The sequence below is a fragment of the Tachysurus vachellii genome, chromosome 14, assembly GCF_030014155.1.
Source record: "Tachysurus vachellii isolate PV-2020 chromosome 14, HZAU_Pvac_v1, whole genome shotgun sequence".
Lineage (NCBI taxonomy): Eukaryota > Metazoa > Chordata > Actinopteri > Siluriformes > Bagridae > Tachysurus > Tachysurus vachellii.
The window spans coordinates 13,716,240-13,734,898 of record NC_083473.1 but is presented as its reverse complement, the minus strand read 5'-3'; the positions used below and the strand labels follow the sequence as shown (position 1 = coordinate 13,734,898).

The following is an 18,659-nucleotide window of genomic DNA, read 5'->3' as shown; positions in this document are numbered from 1 at the left end:
ATTTCCAACGCAAAATGACACCTTACTTCAAAACAGCACACAATGTCAATGTTTTACAATATGCTTCCTTCAAGAGCTCCGAGAATTCAAATTTTAATTATATAATAATTAAATTACTATATATTATCATGTAACTAATTTAATATATTATTATTATTATTTATATAACTAATGTAATATATAACTGATTTAATATATTATTATATTTTCAACGCAAAATAACAATGTCAATGTTTTGCAGTATGTCATGCTTCCTTCAAGAGCTCCGAGATTTCTAATTCTAATAATATATTAATCAAATTAATAATAATAACTATATTATTATATAGGTTCCCGGCATTAGAATCGCAAACAAATTCGCGCATCGAATTGTTACTAAAAACGTAAAACAGAACTGGTTTGAAACGTCACTGATTTTTTTAATTCCTCTTACTAGTTACAAGAATTAAGTCACTCACATTTCATATTTGGTTGCATATTTTTTGTTTACAAAAGAATAGAGTTATAGAGATATATTAGAATATATCAGTTAACTAAAACGTATCTGTCGAGCGATTAAAATACGTATATTTTGGAGTGCATGTGCAAGATTTGGGTCATAACGATTTCTCGAGTGGGAAACAATTCATGGAGCACTTGAATGTAGCATTAACGGTACTGTAAACAAAGTCATGTAGATGATTTATAAGTAAGTAATAATACTTTTGCTCGCTCATTAATCATTAACTAATGATCATTCATCCTCATGTGCATTTTTATGTTAGATATAATTCATATATAAAATCAGATATAACACGCTGCCTCGGTGCTCCGTGCTACAACGATAACAGACATGTTTTCCCATCATGCTTTTCGGGAAGCGGGTTTGGAGGGGGAGGAGCGGCAGTTGTTTGCTAGCAACGGTTGCTGTGGATTTCTCTGAATGTCTTCATTTATTATACAGGTCTGATATTTGCATTTAATTGAGTTTAATCGGTGTGAAATATCGTGCGTATATGGGTTCTTTCCCTGAAGGCTGGATGTAACTGAAAATGTGTCTATTTATTACTTCCAGGACAGCAAGATTGTATACTACTAGCATGTAAATGATAAACAGTGAGTTGATCAACTTACATGATTAAAGTACACATGAACAAGAGACGTATCTTTCTGCATTAAAGTTATTTTTGAATGTTCAGTATGAAAACTGGGCTTAAGTATGTTTATATACCCCAGCTAGTTACTTTGTGGTGTAGTTTCATTACAGTATCACTATGGTAGCTTGCCAATAAACTAGCTACGTTACTGAAAGAAAGACGGTCTGAATATTGGCATTTTAAAGGACAGAGAATATTTGTGCTTACAGATTTGACAATGTCTGGCCGGACTATGGCTGACGAGACTGCTGCTGATATTCCTGTTCGAGACATCACTTTAAACCTCAACGGAGCAGGCATGTCGGTTTTAGAGAAAGGTAAATATCTTATAATCACACAGTATAATAGCTCCAAATGTGTGTCAACATGTGATTGGGAGAAGGTGAAAGAGCAGAAAAACACACAAAATCTACTTTGACACAATATCACACATCTGAGCGAATACTTTGATGGGTATTCATCTCTGTAAAGAAACTGTGTCATCATTTATTTTGCATCTTGGAACAAATCAGATATTCTGTAAATATAACTTTTGCCTGCATATAAGCAATGGTGTTTTTTGCATCCTTATTCAACCGCTCACTTTCTACCCTATATCTGAAGCTATCCACTAAAACTGTTTAGTGTTATTTGCAAGTACCGCATATGTCTGAAATTCTGTATGCAGAGTCGCTGCTTTCCCAAAATGCCAGAGCCAGGCAAGCTGTGGCGAAGATTAGCCGAGAGGATCTGGAGGACCGATATCTGCGCATGCAGGAGGAAAACCTCCTACTTAAACAGCACTCACACAAACAGGAGGACAAGATCAGAAGGTACACACATGTTTTATTCTATTGTTTATTTATTTACTTTTTGCCTATCAGTCAGGGACTTATCAGTTTGCTTTAGTTGACTAATTTGCTCTCTTTTTGACAAATTTGTGTGTGTGCTTGTGGGTATGTGTTGTGTTCAGGATGGCTACTAAACTGATCCGCTTGGTGAAAGACCGTAAGCGTGTCGAGCAGGCTTCTTCATCAGGCCATGTCATAGCAGGTCGGAATGTTGAGTTGGAGGAGATGATTGAGGAGCTGCAAGAGAAGATTCATGAACTGGAGAAGCAAAACGAGGGACTGAAGCAACGTCTTCTCACAACAAAACAGCAAATTCAGACCCAGAGTCGTAGACCAACCCCCTACAGTCACATTCAATCCCGCATTAACTCAGGATTGCGTAGACCTCCGGACGACGCACCTGTATCACCTCAGCAGCCGATAACACCGAGAGGAGGTATTATACACATGCACTGACTGTAATCTGATGTATATGACATTTATACAGAAGTGATTGAAATGAGTGATGTTTTGTCAACAGGAACTAGACATGTGGAAGGGGAAATGAGCAGCAGACCCCCACAGGGGCTTTTACCTCGCTATGGACACAGTCTTCTGGATGATGCTCGCTCAGAGATCCGTAATCTGTAAGTTCTACACATTATCTGAATACTGAAAAAAGTAGTGCACATTTATATCCAGATCTTCGACACTGTGTGACAACTACAAACTTCTGTGATATTCGGATATTCAAAGTTGCTTATGAACTTTCAGACAGTTTGGAGAACCTCAAAGACAGCAGGAGATCCTACTTGTCTCACAATTGTTATGTTTTAAATTGTAAATTTTGTGAAAAACTTGTGAAAGTGAGCTGTAAGCACAGCGGATGAGTGCCATGGATTGAAGGATAATTATACCTAACAATGTTTTCACTAAAGAGAGCAAAAGGATTTAAAAAAAATCTCTTTGACAACACAAAATAGCAGATTAATGAATGCAATGTTCACACATACAGTGAATTGCAGAAGCATAGTGACCAAAGACTATTTATTTTTTATTACAATTACCATTACGACTAATGGAATTGATCTGGGGCAAAGAGCACACGTGCTGATAAACGCTATTGCTATAGCAACCAGTAGCAGACTTCCACTGGTGATTTAGCAGCGATAAAATTACTGTATGTGTGAATGTATCTTAAAGGCAAGATAAAATATAGTGATAGAGAAGTGATTTCTTTACCACTGGTATAAGAAATTTACTTCTGGCTTCTTGTCTTTAAAGGGAAAATGTGATAGAAATGCAGAGGTCTCAGATGGAGGAGATGGAGAGATCAGCAGAAATGTTGAGAGTGCAGCTACGAATTAAGGAGAGAGAGTACGAGGAGTCTCTCCTACAGCTAAGAGAGAATCAGACCACTGGGCAGAGGTTCCTTCATATATTTTAATACACATAGTAAATTGTAATAGTAATATGCATCATAAAATATTTTTTTTTTTTTTTTTTAATTTACTTTTTATTTATTGTAAATTGACACTGAGATGTATTGTAAGCACACTGAATATATTATCAGGTCAAACATTAAGGACAATGTGGAGATGATAAAGCTACAGAAACAACTGGCTGATAAAGGAAATTCGTTCACTGTGCTTGAGGGAAGATTCCTTCAACTACAAGAGGTAAGAGTGGAACATTCAGACTTTATCAGTGGGCACAATTAAATAGTATTCTTGTTATAACTCAATTAAGACTTTACAGAGAATGTTTGGTTAAAAACACAAATGTGCACAAATTTCCGCGTACTTTAAATGCAGCTGATCAGCAGAGAGATGTTTGACTGAAGCTTCATCTGTAATGCAACTTACTAGAATATCATGTATTTATTTTAAGCAACCAAAACAGCACAATCTTGCTTTCTTAAGTAAACCAGAGATAAGTGGGACTGTATTATTATCATTTACATGAGCCTCAGATTCCTGGTACAATGCTGTGTTTGATCACCGGAGGCAGATATCTGACATCCTACATGTTCTGTCTGATGTTGGGCCCAGATTGTAATTGGAAATGTGTTTAAATAATTTATTTTACTTATCAGTATACCTATGTTCTGCTTCTTTTTCTAAGATATTACAAATTGTAATAGATATTTAAAAACTATAGGAAAAAATGTTAAGCTAATCATAAATGTTAAGCTAATCATAGGCTAATTAAAAAGTTAAGTGCTGCTGTTTCCCAGATTTGATCTTGAGCTCAGTTTACTGTGTTGAGTTTTGTATGTACTCCTTGCATCCATGTGGGTGTTCTCCAACCTCCTAAAAACATGACAGTAGATAGATTAGCTTACTTGCACCTAGGGGTAAATGAGCCTGTGTATGGTGTCCAGAGGATGACTTGAGTCTGCCCATGGTGTATTCTTGCCTCAAGATAGGCTCCCAGTGATAGGCGCCTGATACACTCTGACCCTGACCAGGATAAAATGTTTACTGATGATGAATGAATGTAGTTTGTGGCTTTATCTCACCAGACTCTCTGAAATTCATACTTCATTGAGCTTGCAAATAAATAATTGTTATCATGATGCTGCTTAAAAGTTCATTTAGAAATATATGCTTAATTCTCTCATGAATATTTGCAGAACCAGAAGACCCTGAAGGTTAGCCATGACACAGCGATGGCTAAAGTGGATGAGCTGACTGGGCAGCTGAAAGAAGAAAGGCTGAGGGTTTTGGGCCTGGAGAATCAGTTACAAACTAAAGCACTGCAGGAGAGAAGGTCTTCAGAGGTATTGCTGAAAACAATCATGTATTGGTGTATAAGGTTATCAGCAATACATCCTATAACATGTACTTACATATTTGAGTCATTAGTTCAGTAGAAGATTCTTTTTTTTAGTTGCTTGAGCAAATTCGGGATTTGGAGAAGGAGAGAGACTTGCTTAAAGAGAACTGTGACAAATTAATGAACACGTAAGTAAATAATCTTTAACAGAATATCAGGACTGAACAAAATAGAAAGGACATGGTGTAAAAGTTTGTCCTTTTTTTTTTTCAGCGCCTTTGACGTTAGTCAGGAACAGAAGTGGAAGACCAGAGAGCAGCAGCTTAAACTGCAGATCGCTCAGTTGGAGATGGCGCTGAAATCTGACCTCACTGATAAAAACCAAATCCTGGACAAGGTTAAGGCAGAGAGAGGTATACCAACTGTGTATTTTAATTTTTCTTAGGAGATTGTGTCCTTAAAAAAAAAAAAGAAATGCATTTCCAAAAGAAATCTTTTCATATTTTTAAAGATTTAAACGAGAAGCTGATAAATGAGAATAAAGAACTTCAACGCAGCTATCTGGAACAGAAGCAACAGTTGGATGAAATAAAAGATCGCATTAAGTTCTTTTCAAAGGTATGTCTGAAATCTAGAAACAGTGTGGATCTGAGCATGCACGTATGGTCTTTGTCTAATTATATTTTGCATTCTGACTTTGTAGGAGAGTGAAATAGATCCTGCTGAACTTAGTGAAGCGTTGATGCTCATTAAGGTAAGTAGTGATTACAGTCATACACATTATAGCCAAAACTTTGTTTTCACCTTACCATCATAGTCATATGCTCAACTTTGAAAATACTTTTCAAGCTTTAGTTCCCTTTTTGTGGTTATAATAACCCCTATTCTTCTGGAAAAGCTTTCTGCTAGATCTCTGTCAGTATTTGTTTCCATTTAGCCAACAAGAGTATTTGTGGTGTCAGGTACTGATGTTGGGTGAGGAGGCCTGGCATGCAGTTCATCCCAAAGATGTTCGGGGGTTCTTCTTGAGTTCTTCTACTCCAATATTCTCAAACCATGTGTTGAAGGAGTGTGGTTTTTGTGGACAGGGCATTGTGATGCTGGGCAATGTTTGGCCTTCATAGTTTTAGCAAAGAGAAATTGTAGACACGCTACACGTGTGTGCTTCTGACTTTGTGACAACAGTTTAGAGATGATCCGTTATGATGGTCAGGTGTCCACAAATGTTTGGCTTTATAGGGTATGTTTATAACCACACCATAATAATGGCGTAATAATGGTGCATCTGTACTGTATCTAACAGTAGGAGATGCATCATGTATATTTTGTATGAAGCGATATTCAGGAAGTGGTGAGGTAATTAGAGTTACATAGCAAATTCGGAAATTAATAACCATAAAATGAATGGAAATGTCACCTGTTGCTAAGCAGCACATCAGTGAGGTGAATCAGAACACCTTTTCTTTTAGTTTGTACTGTATATGAAGATTTCATAGGTTTTTATGAACAGAAATAAAGAGGTAAAGATTAAGGAATTTGTCATCCAAGATGTTACAGATCTTTAATAAAAGGTTGAAACATTACAAACTTAAATAAAAACTATCTTTCAGGTGCGTAAGACACAGAAGAAGGGAGAGTTGGGTTTCCTGCAAAAGGTAGAAGAGGTTCACATAGATGCAGAACGTTCACTGAAAGAACTCCAGGCCACTTACGCTGAAACTGTCCAAGAGCTGGAAAAGACAAGAAACATGCTGATCATCCAACACAAGATCAATAAAGACTACCAGGTATAACAACAGGAAAACACGAGACAGTAGTTATTCAGCTTTAAAATAAAAGTGCCAGTGTTTCCTATGTGGTTCATGCTCTACCCCTAAGTGCTTTCCACTTTCAAGTTTTTGTCAAAAATCATGATGTTCAGGCTGAAGTCGAAGCAGTTACCCAAAGGATGAACGATCTGAAGCTGGACAATGAACTTAAACAGGAGAAATTCGCCCAGCTCCTGGACATGAGAGCTGCAAAAATAAAGAAACTTGAAGGTTCGACTAGACTCAAAATACTTGACAGTGCTTCAGCTAATGCTTACAATAACTCCTAACATTCTTCTTTGTTTATGTAGCCCAGTTAAAAGACATTGCCTATGGTACCCAGGCCCACGTCTTCCGCCCCGACATCACAGAAGATGATGTGACTGATGAGTTTGATGAAACGGTACACCTGGCTCGAGGAGAGAACCTTTTGGAGATCCACCTTGGCACTGCATGCTTCAGTCCTGAGACTCTGGACAGTCTGGGTGACAAAGACCCCTCCACTTTCTGCACTTTTGCCTTTTACGACTTTGAACTGCAGTCCACGGCTGTGGTGCGAGGGCAGCAACCAGTTTATAATTTCACCTCGCAGTACCTTGTGAAGGTGGATGATCTCTTCCTGCACTATATTCACAGCAGCTCTATCACTGTGGAAGTACAGCTGGCCGAGGGCCTGACTTTCCACACCATCGCTGCAGGACAGATACGGCTGAGTCAGGTGCTGGAGAGGGACGGGAAAGTGTTTGGCACTTTACAGCTTGTAGGTTAGTTCAGAGAAATTCTGCATTTGCTGCATAATTCTAATCAGTCAATCATGTGGAAGCAACAGAGTATATAAACTTGTACAGATACAGGTCAAGTACATTAGTTAATTTTCCTGTCCTGCATCAGAGTGATTGTGGCATGGCCAGAACAGTTGAGTTTTGGAAAAAGACCATGATGGTTCCAAGGTTCAAGGTTCCATGTGTTGTGAGTTCTGAGATGCCTTTCTGCTCAGTATGGTGGTACAGAATGGATATTTGGGCTATTGTAAAATTTATGTAATCTCAAACTACTTTGGGCAGCTAACATGCCTCATCAACAAGGAGTTTATAAGAACTGCCACTCACTGGTTGATTATTGTTTTCACACCATTCTCTACAAACTGTTGTGCGTGAAAATCACATTAGATCAGCAGCTTCTGAAATCCTCAAACCAGCCCAACTGGCACCAAATGGTCAAAGTCACACCCTGATAACATTTTTTCTTATACTGATGTTTGATGTGAACATAAAGTGCATGATTCTCTACATTGTGCCTCTTCTGCATGATTGGATAATTGAATGAATTTGCATGTTTACACTTTATTATTAGCAAAGTGACTGATGAGTATCTACACAGTGCAGAATAGATGGTGCCAAATCTCCAAGTCTGTAATACGAAAAAGTGCCAGGCAGAGATTTTTCTGACTTCCCCTCTAGTGGTTACAGCGAATAATGTTCCAGATAAACAAAATATATCCCAGTGAATAGGTAAACAATAAGGAGGTTTGCACACATCTGTGCATAGTTTTCTCATATACTATAATACCTGTTTACCTAGAAAAAATGTAATTGTGCTGCTTAAAGGTATGTAATCGATGGCTTTATAAAGGGAACCTAAAGGGAGCATAAATGTTAATTTTGTAATTAGGTACCAGTTTGCAGACTACATGACTACTTTTAGAACATTAGGCCCATGTTTGTTGTAATTTGTCATGTACAATATACCAGCATCGTCGTTTAAACTCATTCACCGTTCACTTGCCCACAGAATGTGTTTTTGCATGCACTGGTTTAACTGGAATTGTCTTATAGGAGTTAGTGGTGAGATCCGAGTTTTCGGCACTTTGGACTACTGGCTTAGACTGAGGGTTCCTATGGAGCAAGCCATTCGTCTGTATAAGGAGAGATTCAAAGCTGTAGGCTATATCAACACCAATGTTAAAGACCAGAGCCAGGTACTGCTAGTACTAAAGAAAGTGTGAAGTTGTGTTTCTACCTTGTGTCCAGTGTTTCTGGTATATGCTCTGGATATTCAACATAATCTTGAACTGTTTAATCTTGTATTATAGTGTTTATCACTCTAGTACACTTCCAGATCATTTGTGTTGCTGTATATTGAAGTTGTTTTGTGGCTCAGTTACTGAATTCCATTTTTGTTAGCTGTCGATCATGTCAAGTAATTCATTTGTCCACACAGTTTCACTAGTTGTTGCTCACTGCCATTTGCTTTCCCAGGCTTCAAGTACCCCTGCTTCCAGCTCTTTGTTTAAGGATGGAAGCCTGAACGAACTCTACATCACAATACGCAGTTGCAGTAAACTGAAATCCAGAGGACCTCATACACCCAGTCCATACATCATTTACAAATTCCACAACTTCCCTGACCATGACACACCAATCCTTTCCTCCACCAGTGAGCCACAGTTTGATGATCACATGACTTTTCCTCTGACCATAAACTCTGACCTTGATGCATATTTAAAGGCAGAGGCTTTAACCCTCTATGTGTTTGATGATTTGGATTCTGAGAGTCAGCTCTACCTAGGCAAAGCCAATGTGCCGCTCATATCTCTGGCTCATGATAAGGCCATCTCTGGTGAGAATTTTCTGTACAGTTCATATATAGTTTCTCATTTCTTGGTATTTTTATTTTGCTTGTAATTCTGATATGTTTATGTGTGATGTTGGTTTACCAGGTACATTTGAGCTAACAGACCCAGCCGGTCTGCCCAGTGGCTACGTAGAAGTGACTCTCAAATGGAAGTTTACGTACTTGCCTCCTTCTGGCTTGGCAGCAGCACCAGAGCAGGCCAAATTTTTCACCAAAGAGGCTCAAATTAAGCTAGCAACTGATGAAACTGTAAATATTAATAGAATGGAAGTGAATGAAATTATTCCTGCTACGGTAAGGACTTAACCCATCACATGAGCGTATAATACGTCTCTATTTTTGCAAAAATACTGTGTGTACTTGTATATTTCTTTTTAAAAGAATGTGAAAGGCAATAACATTTGTTTGAAAGTTGTAAATAATAGATAAACTTTGTATCTGACTTATTTATCTGATATTTTAGACTCCTTTGCCGAAGCCCAGATTGCGTACCCTTACAAAACCAGCTACTAAAAAAGTTTCATTCTCAAACGTGACGGAGCCTGAAATCCAGGTAGGAGAAATCCAAACTAGCTTTTGTTCATAACATACCTCCTTCTTTAATAACTGTTTTTTTTTTTGTTTTTTTTTTTGTAAATATATGAGATATGGCAATTAGAGATTGTGTTATTAAATTCTCAGAAAGGAGGAAGTGCTCCCCCTCGTGGTGATCAAGAGAACAGGCTCTCTACTGTTACAACAGCAAAGGTTTGTGCATGAGGGAATTTATAGATTTGGAAGAAAGTTATAGATTTTATATCCCCCTACATGCGTTCTGAAAAAAGTGTGTTGTATTGTTAGGAGAGTGTCCGAGTGGTCCAGGTGGGCCAGATCATAGAGGAAGATGATGAACAGTCTAATTTATCAGAGGGACAGGTGTTTGCAGTCAGCTCTCACGCTGTATCTGATGAGTCTGAGATCTCAGAGGAGCTGGAAGAGCCAGAAGATGGTGGGTCATATTTAGTGTCTTATTACTATTACATATGTGTGTATGTCTGGTTTCAGGATTGTTTGAGAAAAGAGGGATTGGTTTAGGGAATGAGACTGAAATCGTCTCTAATGTAGTCTTTAAACAATTCTAGGAGCAAAATGTGAGAACATCTAGTCTTTTTGCATCAGTCATGTTTTTGGCATTTGACTGGCTTTAGATGTGAAAAACGATAAGACAATGTTTATCACACATTTTCCACATACATGAGATATATGTTTATATCACAGCAGTTCTAATTCTGTTTTTCTAATTCTAATTCTAATACTTGTATTTCACATTATGATAATATCATGTGTATAAGATGCATATTTGGAGCTAACTAGAAATGTACTTGAAATGGCCTAATCATACAACGCATAATCACCTGTAGGTTTATAGACAAGCATTTGTATGGTAATGATATTCATGAATATTTAAAAAAAGAGTCTGATTCGCATTTCTTCACTGGCCCACTGTCTTATACCTATAGTAATTGTGTTGTAATTACACTACACTTGCTGTGGCAGTTCCCATCTCCCATGTTTCATTGATATAGTTCATTGATACACATTTGGCCTGAAGTGTGTTTGGTGTTACCCACACTGGTCTATGTGGAGCTCATGTTATGGATTGAACGGATGGTCACTATGCGCTGCTCCTGGTGGGCTTAGTGTTCACAAATCCCTGGGTGGAAGGGATTGCATCAATCACAGTGCCACTAGCTAATGTGGTTCTAGGAGCTCATACATGTGGAAATAGACAGTTAGTTCTCTTCTCCAACGGTGTGACTCAGCATCAAAAAGCTGCGTTTTGTCGGTTTTACGTGTTTCAGAGGACACACAAATAAAGCATGTCCTGCAAAGACACATAAGGTGCATAGCAAATTGTTTTGCTTAAGGTGATCAAAATCTTTATTCTCATAGAGACATTTTCATTACCTACAAAACACTACATGACACCATCTAGTTGAAAGCACTACATCTATCCTCTTAAGATATGGGGACATTCATGGAGTCTCACCTGTCAAATTTTAGTAAGGTTTGTCTGAATTTTAACAGGAGACAATTGAGCAAATCCACATGTATTTATCCTGCTGCTTGCACTTCTCATTCAAACAATGTCTGTGAAAACAGAAAAAGATAGTTTTATGTTTTTATGCTTATTTAATGTAAATTTTGATTTGTGTATGTTTTTATTGGCTTGTAAAATGAATTGGTTGTTATTATTATGTGTCATAACTTAAAGTTCTAGAGAAACTGTTGGTTGGTGTAACCAAATGTTTACATTTCTATTGGTTCATAAACTCAAAAACACTGAACCTCAATTAAACTGTTGCAAATGTATGCAGAGTGCAAGTATTACATCACCAAATTTAAGAAAAATGTTCTATATGTTCTTTATTTCAGGCTATTAATGATCTGAATTATAAGGATACTAAACAGGATACTTCTCTGTTTCTGAATGCTAGGTGTATTTTTCATTGTATTTCTCAGTGTTTTTAATTTTTCACAATGCTTGCAGTACAGTTCACTTATACAAGTCCCGCTTGAATTGTTGTAGATCAGATCCCACATGCATTCTTCGAAAATCAATTGGGTTCTGGCTTTGTGGAAAAGCCCCTGCCCTGTTGTTTGCCAGGCCTTGGTGAGGGAAGACCTTCTTACAGCAATGTGAGAAGAAAAAAATACCAAAAAAAAACCCCAAACATAAATATTGCACAAGCTGTTTCCAATACTGTGAAATGTTGTCTCTTGGCAGCCAACAATATAATTGTTAATGCTGTTGACCTTGGCCAAGGAGGTTTTCTTTAAAAGTCCAACATGTCACTCTTATCTTCTGTTGGTCTATGGGGTAGTGTTGTTATTGGGGTAAGAGAGAAGGAGACTACTCTAATGCTTTCAATCCTTCGCCAAATCACTTGTTTTTCTCTTCATGCTTTTCGACAGACATAGCTGTGGTGCTTTATAATGCAGTTGCTCTCTTTCTTTCTTTAGACGTACAGCCAGCAGAATGCTCAGATCTGAGCGAATCGATCCTTTCAGACAGCGACGACTGCATCGTGCCTGCTCAGTCTACTCAGGCCCGGAAACAGGTGTGTACTCCTATGTGATTCTGTTAAAGCATCAAGGTTATTTCACTTACATCCAGACTGTTTTTATCAGAAGCCTAAAGATTTTAACACAGAATAGGCTGAAACATGCTGACCTTCATACTGATAATGAGGCTCCAGCTGAGGGGAGAAACAACTTTCACTGATGTTGAAGTTAACTTCAGTTGTAGGAAGTAAAGTTGCAGGCTGTCAATAATTAAAAAAACAAAAAAACAAAAACAAAAAAACATTTTTTGGGCACATTGCTTAAAGTTCTTCCTGTATATGGACCATGTTTGCTATAAAATGGTAATGAAATTATATGTACTTCTTCAAGTGGAGCTCACACTAAATGACTATTTGTGAGGTAGTTTGTGAATAGTTTCAAATAATAATGGCAGTTTTGGAATGGAATTATTCCATAAGGGATCTTAGTGAATTAGTTTGCAATAATAAAAGTTCAACAGTATACAACATAAATACATTTATTATTATTATTAAACAGTAGAGTCATCTGTAGTACTGTACATTACTAAAAATCACTTGAGCTGATCAATTATTAGTTATCAATTGTAAATAATGACTTAATACTTTTTTAAAATATGTATTTGCAAGAGTTACAAACCATAATCTTCTGCATAATCCTCTGCATTAATACAATAACAGTATCTTCCAGTAACAGTTCCAGCATTTCGGAAAATGCTGTAATTAAAATTTTGCTATATATCTGGACTTATGGTTAGTCAAGAATTGATAAAACATTAGACAAAGCAGTTGTGTTTTGTTTTAAATAATGTTTAAATATACATCACACATTACATTTGTTGCTTTATCAATGTTATTTTAATTTATTTTCTTGATCATAATTGCAACTAATGCAAAACAATAACGCTAGTAGAAAAATTTGTATTTGAATATTCTTCTCTTATATTGTTAGAAAATTCAAAAATCAATGTAAGGTCACATTTCAAATATTTTGAAATTGCTTTTATATGCTTTTGGATAATAATAATAATAATAATAATAATAATATCCACAGTGCATTTTTTTCATTAACTGAGAATTATTGGTGGTCTTATATTTCCAGATATAGAAGGCAAGATATTTATGAGTATTTGTTGTTATTAATTTAGTTTTTTGGGGGGATTGTATGAGAGCTGCATATTATTTGTAGTCATCTATTCGTTTATTTTAAAACTTGGCTTGTTTGCATGTTGTAGTCCTACACACATGTGCTGTGACTTATCGTCCTGAATGAGATGTAAGAACTGGAACATCTTTATTTGAGTGATACTGGCAGCGTTATTCCGATCCCATAAGAGATGTCAAATCACACAACTGACTGCCATAAAGTCACTCAACACTGTCTTCATCATCCAGTTGGAAAATTGGACAAGAGACAGAATGATAGGTGATGGAGAGAGTAGTGAAAGAATCTATATGATGAGACAGATGAGAGATCCAAAAAGACAGACAGCTTTTAAAGCAAACTCTCTTAACTGACAGTCTTCATGGTGAAGACTCTTTAAGCTGAAAACTGGACTTGGATACTTGATGGACTGACACAAGTCAGAGACAAATAGCTTCGGGTGAATCCATCATTACAACTCAGACAGTCCCTGTGGACAGTGTGTCATCTCTGTGAGAAAGATAATTGTGGCTATCATTCTTTATACTCTAACACTGTTGGAAGATTATTCGCCGTGATAGAATATGAACAGAGACTCTCTGCATTGAGATGGAACTCAACTGGAACTAGTATTATTATTATTTTTCATGTTAACTACTACTTATTGTTAATGCTGGTACTGCTGGAGTGGTGTGCAGGAATGGTATATAGTTTTGTTTCATAGTATTAAAATTAATAAAAAGATATTTTTTTTAAATAGTTTTTGAAGGCATGCACCTCCAAATTGTTCACTCATCAGAATGAGAGGGTTTTAAGCAACTAATCTAAAGTACTGTGCTGTGTTGCTTTGTCTTAGCCATCTGAGCGGATCTGTGTGGAGATTGTGTCTCTAAATCTGAAGCCAGACTCCAGAGTCTCTGCAGACTCTAGTGTGGTCAGGCTGTTTGTAGAGTATAATTTGCTGGACCTGCCTTCAGAGGAGACGCCACTGTCACTGCCCAAACCTCTGCCTGGACAAAGCATCTACTACAACTACAGCCACGGTGTGCACAGACAGCTGAACACACACACACGCACAACATACACACAACACAAAACACAGCCTTTATTCTGACAAAATCTGAGGATGAGTGTGACATAAGGTTAGTTAATATAATACACTCAATATTTATGCACCTTATTTATTATAGACCTAATATATAAGGTTTATAGTTAAGAGGCAGGCTAGTTGGAGCTTTATGCTTGCAGTGTTTTATTTGGAGCAACATTTCACCAGTCAGTCTGTTCTTTAAACCTTAAAGGAGACCTATTTTCTAAAATGTTCGAGGTACTTCTACTGCAGATTTGTTTGTTAGTACTGTATTTCTGTATATCTTTGCTAATGTGTGTCATGCTAATGAGGGGGGAAAAATCGTATTTTCTCAATCAGGATTTTCCAGCAGCGTTAAATGTCATATTAATGAGAAATTAAACACAGAAGTAGAAGGAGACAGCGAACACTTGATGCAAAGTTCAGCAGAGATGCAACTTTTTTAGTTAGCAATCAACAAGCTGACAATATTAGCATGAAATCTTATTCTCATTAACAACACGTATTAAATGGCATAGTGTGTAATGTAAGAAACTTGATTAAAGAGACAAAAGTCCAGTCAGCATTTATCATGAAATAAAACTTTTGCACAATTAAATATATTGAATGCTAAATAACGGTAATTAAAAATATTACTATGCCAGTCATTCAGGTTGTATTTTTCCCTTATATTGTTGCTAATAGTCTACAATGAATAATTAACATTCTTCGCTTTGCTGACTGCTTGTATATTAGACAAAAAAAAAACAGTCTATTTATTTACATTTTGTGTTTTGGGATTTGTGACTTGATTTATGAGGTTTCACCATGTTGAGTGTTGTTATTATAAGACTCTGTAACGGATTTAGCCTGGTTTATGTGTTGACAGTGATCCATGTGGATGTGGAGAATAACCAGGCCAGACGTCACATGCTTAGAGCCATACTGGAAGGAAGGAACAAAAAGCTAGAGAAGTAAAAATGTTTTGCCTTTTTTGTCTTCTTTGTGCTTGTTTTTTACTACAAGTTGCACTATGTCATCAGAATTTCATAAGTATTTCATCAGTATTTGTAAGTATTTTCTATTAATTAACTAATTCAAATATTATTATTTAGTCTTTACTGTTCAGTCACTGGTTGTTTCAGCATTAGGTTCATGCTAGTGAGTGACCCACCTGAGGAAGAGGAGCAGGAGAAGGAGTGTGAGGATGTGGGTGTGGCCTATTTTCGGCTTTCTGACATTCTGAAGAAGCAGAGGGACATGATTGACATCAGCCTTGACAGTGAGTGTTTTAGTGTTTGGCTGAGTTCTATACATTTGATTCTATACATGGTTCTAATATACATGTTATTAATGATGAATAATAATGTTATTAAACACGGTACACAGTTTTAAACATTCATTCATTCATTCATTCATTCATCTTCTACCGCTTATCCGAACTACCTCGGGTCACGGGGAGCCTGTGCCTATCTCAGGCGTCATCGGGCATCAAGGCAGGATACACCCTGGACCGAGTGCCCAGTTTTAAACATAAAATATATAATTTTATGTTGTGATAATTAACAACAGAAATTTATTGTCAATTATGAAGATTTTTGTAAGATGATATTTATTTTAGATTTATGGAAGAAGTCTCCAGTATCAGTGTTTTTTATAATTAGTACATTTCTTAATTTCATACAATCTGGTTTCTCAGTAAAATTGTAATTTGTGGATTTTTTTGTTTTTGTTTGTTTTTGTTTGTTTTTTTTATGTTCTGTCAAGAGGCGGTTGACAGAACATAAATTTGTAGTTATACATTTCAATAATGCAAGTGATATCAGGAATTAATTTGTCTTGCAGATGTTCCACAACAGTCAATTGAACTATAAATGGTTAAACAGTACAATGTGCCGTTCATTACTCAATGAAAATGTTTATATCCTAAAATTTTTAATTGTTCTTACTTGCTTACTTATAATCACACGATTATTTCACCCACTTTGTTATGTGTGTAGTTGTGGATGTGCAGGACAGCACTGAAGTAGTGGGGACTCTGAAGGTGACTGTAGAAGCTCTGGAGGCTTTCAGATCCATAATGGAGGATCCAGACCATGGTCAATCTAAGCTCCAGTCTGAAAGATAATTGCAGAGAGACAGCAGTACACAGCCTGATGAAGCAGCCAGAAGGCCTGATGTAAATAAATCAGGTGACTTTAGTGGGATTGTTTACACCGACAGAGCCTGGTGCATAAAACCAACAGAAAATCAGTGATAAAATTGTCACACAGAGAGAATCACCAGTCTGTGTTGTTTTTATCAAAGCATAGCAGGGAGCATGTTATGGTCACGTTTAGACATATTTATAGTTTTATTTAGTAAGGAAATTAGTAAAAAAAAAAAAAAAAGGAAGTATGCTTCCTCCATGAAGAGGAAACAGACCTGATTTGTTTTGCATAATCCTCTAAAACAACAAAAGGCAATAATAACAGGCATAGAAAATTCCCTTCCAAATGAATAGTATCAAAGGGCTTCATTCCCCCTACAGTGTGACATTCATTATGATATGAGTATTTCTCTGTGGGTCTAAAGCCTTTAGTGCTCAGTTTGATGTGCTGATGATGTTTAGCACATTAATAACTGCTTAATGAAAAGCCTGTTAAGTCTTATTAGCCACTGTGTGCCACACGGCTGTTTTTATATTGAAGATGTGGGAATGGAATCTAACTGAATTTAATGGGATTTAAGCCATCTCTTTAACATGCTAATGCCCATTTTCACGCATGTTGCCTCATGGTGTACATGCTCTCACTCTGCTGATGACTCTCTGATTCTGTGCTGGATTCATCTGGACTTCATTTGGACTTCACTTCTGACATTTTATTTAAGAGAATAGTATTATTTTTTGTACTGAGCACAAATAAAAATAGTCATATTTATTCAAACCGTCTTTCACTACTGTTTCAGATGTTTTCCTGAATTAGAAATGTCAGTATTTATTAATGTATTTGATATTTATTAGCTCTTTATATGCAGTTTCATTTTATTAAAAGACGTTCTGTGTTTTGCTTCTTGGCTGTCACTGTTGGTCCATAAGCACATATGTTTTTGTAGCAAGCAACTGTGTGATCAGAGCATTTAACGGATTTGGCCCGCTGCACGGTAAGTCTGTCAGTCTAACTGATCCGTGGTATTGACTGACATGGTGTGTGAGTTCTTTATGTGTTTAGTCTGACCTCATCATTAGCTCTGCTCAGGAGCTGATCAATACCATCGATCACTGCTGGCCAGCACTTCCCCTGAGACATTCACCTCCACCCTGAACACATGCAAATGACCCTGCCACCTGAAAAGGAATACAGAAAAAAAATACACTAAGACGTGTCCCAAGTGGTCTCATTAGGCATTCAGAGCTAAGACGTGGGGCGGGTCACATTGTCATGTGCAGATGATTGGAGCACAGCCCTTTGACAGCTGTGACAGGCAGGTGGGTGGCCTCATGGCCCCTTCTCCTCTTTTGGCCCATCTGTCATTTTATGCTCAGCTTTTTTGCCATTGAGAGGAAACTGTACACTACTAGTCCTCAATTAGGCATGTTAGCTACAAGAGGGAAATGTCACTTTCATGACAGGGATAACCCCTGATTCCACCAAGGCCACTTACTACAGCCAGATCCCAAATGAGCCTGGCCTGGGACTAGTCACTGAAATAACAAGTCTGAAACAAGTGTCACTGTGCTTTTAAATGGATTGTCTGTATACCACCTTCGCTAACCTCATGTTTTCTCTCGTACATGATTTCATTCCATCTAAAAAACAACAGAAGCTTCAAACTTCAAAATCTTACCTCATGTGTTTGAGTGCTCATAAACATGAGTAGACCCAGTGCTCAGTGCGCACTTTGAATGGCAGTGTTTCATGTCAGGACATTTATTTATTTATTTATTTTTTGCTCTTCATGAATTGGTAATGGTCTTATTTCAAACTATGACACGTGTGCCTAAGTAGACAGCATAGGAGTGCTTTACCGTGTTTCTGCAGCCAACAGGCCCACTGCGGGCAATGGTGCATGATGTTTGTCTTTCACTCCTGTCTCCTTAATCCGTCACCTCTGACCTCTGGTCCTGTATTTAGCGCTCGCCATGGTTTTGAGTGACTGCTCCCGCACCAGCCGCAGCGTTGCACTCGTCTAAGTGTGACTGGATGAAGCTCTTGCC

At 37.3% G+C, this 18,659-nt stretch overlaps 1 protein-coding gene across 1 annotated transcript; it reads left to right on the top strand.

The window, feature by feature from the left end:
- Nucleotides 1-883: 883 nt before the first annotated feature.
- rpgrip1l (RPGRIP1 like) lies at nt 884-17,408 on the top strand. The gene is made up of 27 exons (XM_060887086.1): nt 884-943; nt 1,055-1,095; nt 1,346-1,453; nt 1,804-1,948; nt 2,089-2,402; nt 2,487-2,592; nt 3,230-3,373; nt 3,519-3,624; nt 4,581-4,727; nt 4,838-4,911; nt 4,997-5,136; nt 5,235-5,341; nt 5,427-5,477; nt 6,334-6,510; nt 6,645-6,762; nt 6,843-7,295; nt 8,367-8,509; nt 8,790-9,150; nt 9,251-9,459; nt 9,629-9,718; nt 9,847-9,912; nt 10,006-10,153; nt 12,169-12,266; nt 14,249-14,435; nt 15,351-15,435; nt 15,607-15,743; nt 16,462-17,408. Exons 2-27 carry the CDS (start codon nt 1,086-1,088, stop codon nt 16,587-16,589), a joined length of 3,852 nt encoding a protein of 1,283 aa, XP_060743069.1. The 5' UTR covers nt 884-943; nt 1,055-1,085; the 3' UTR covers nt 16,590-17,408.
- Nucleotides 17,409-18,659: the final 1,251 nt, after the last annotated feature.

Coding starts and splice junctions, on each gene's coding strand:
- rpgrip1l (XM_060887086.1), top strand. Junction 14,436..15,350: donor CTACTACAACTACAGCCACG/GTGTGCACAGAC, acceptor ATGTGTTGACAG/TGATCCATGTGGATGTGGAG. Junction 15,744..16,461: donor GATTGACATCAGCCTTGACA/GTGAGTGTTTTA, acceptor TTATGTGTGTAG/TTGTGGATGTGCAGGACAGC.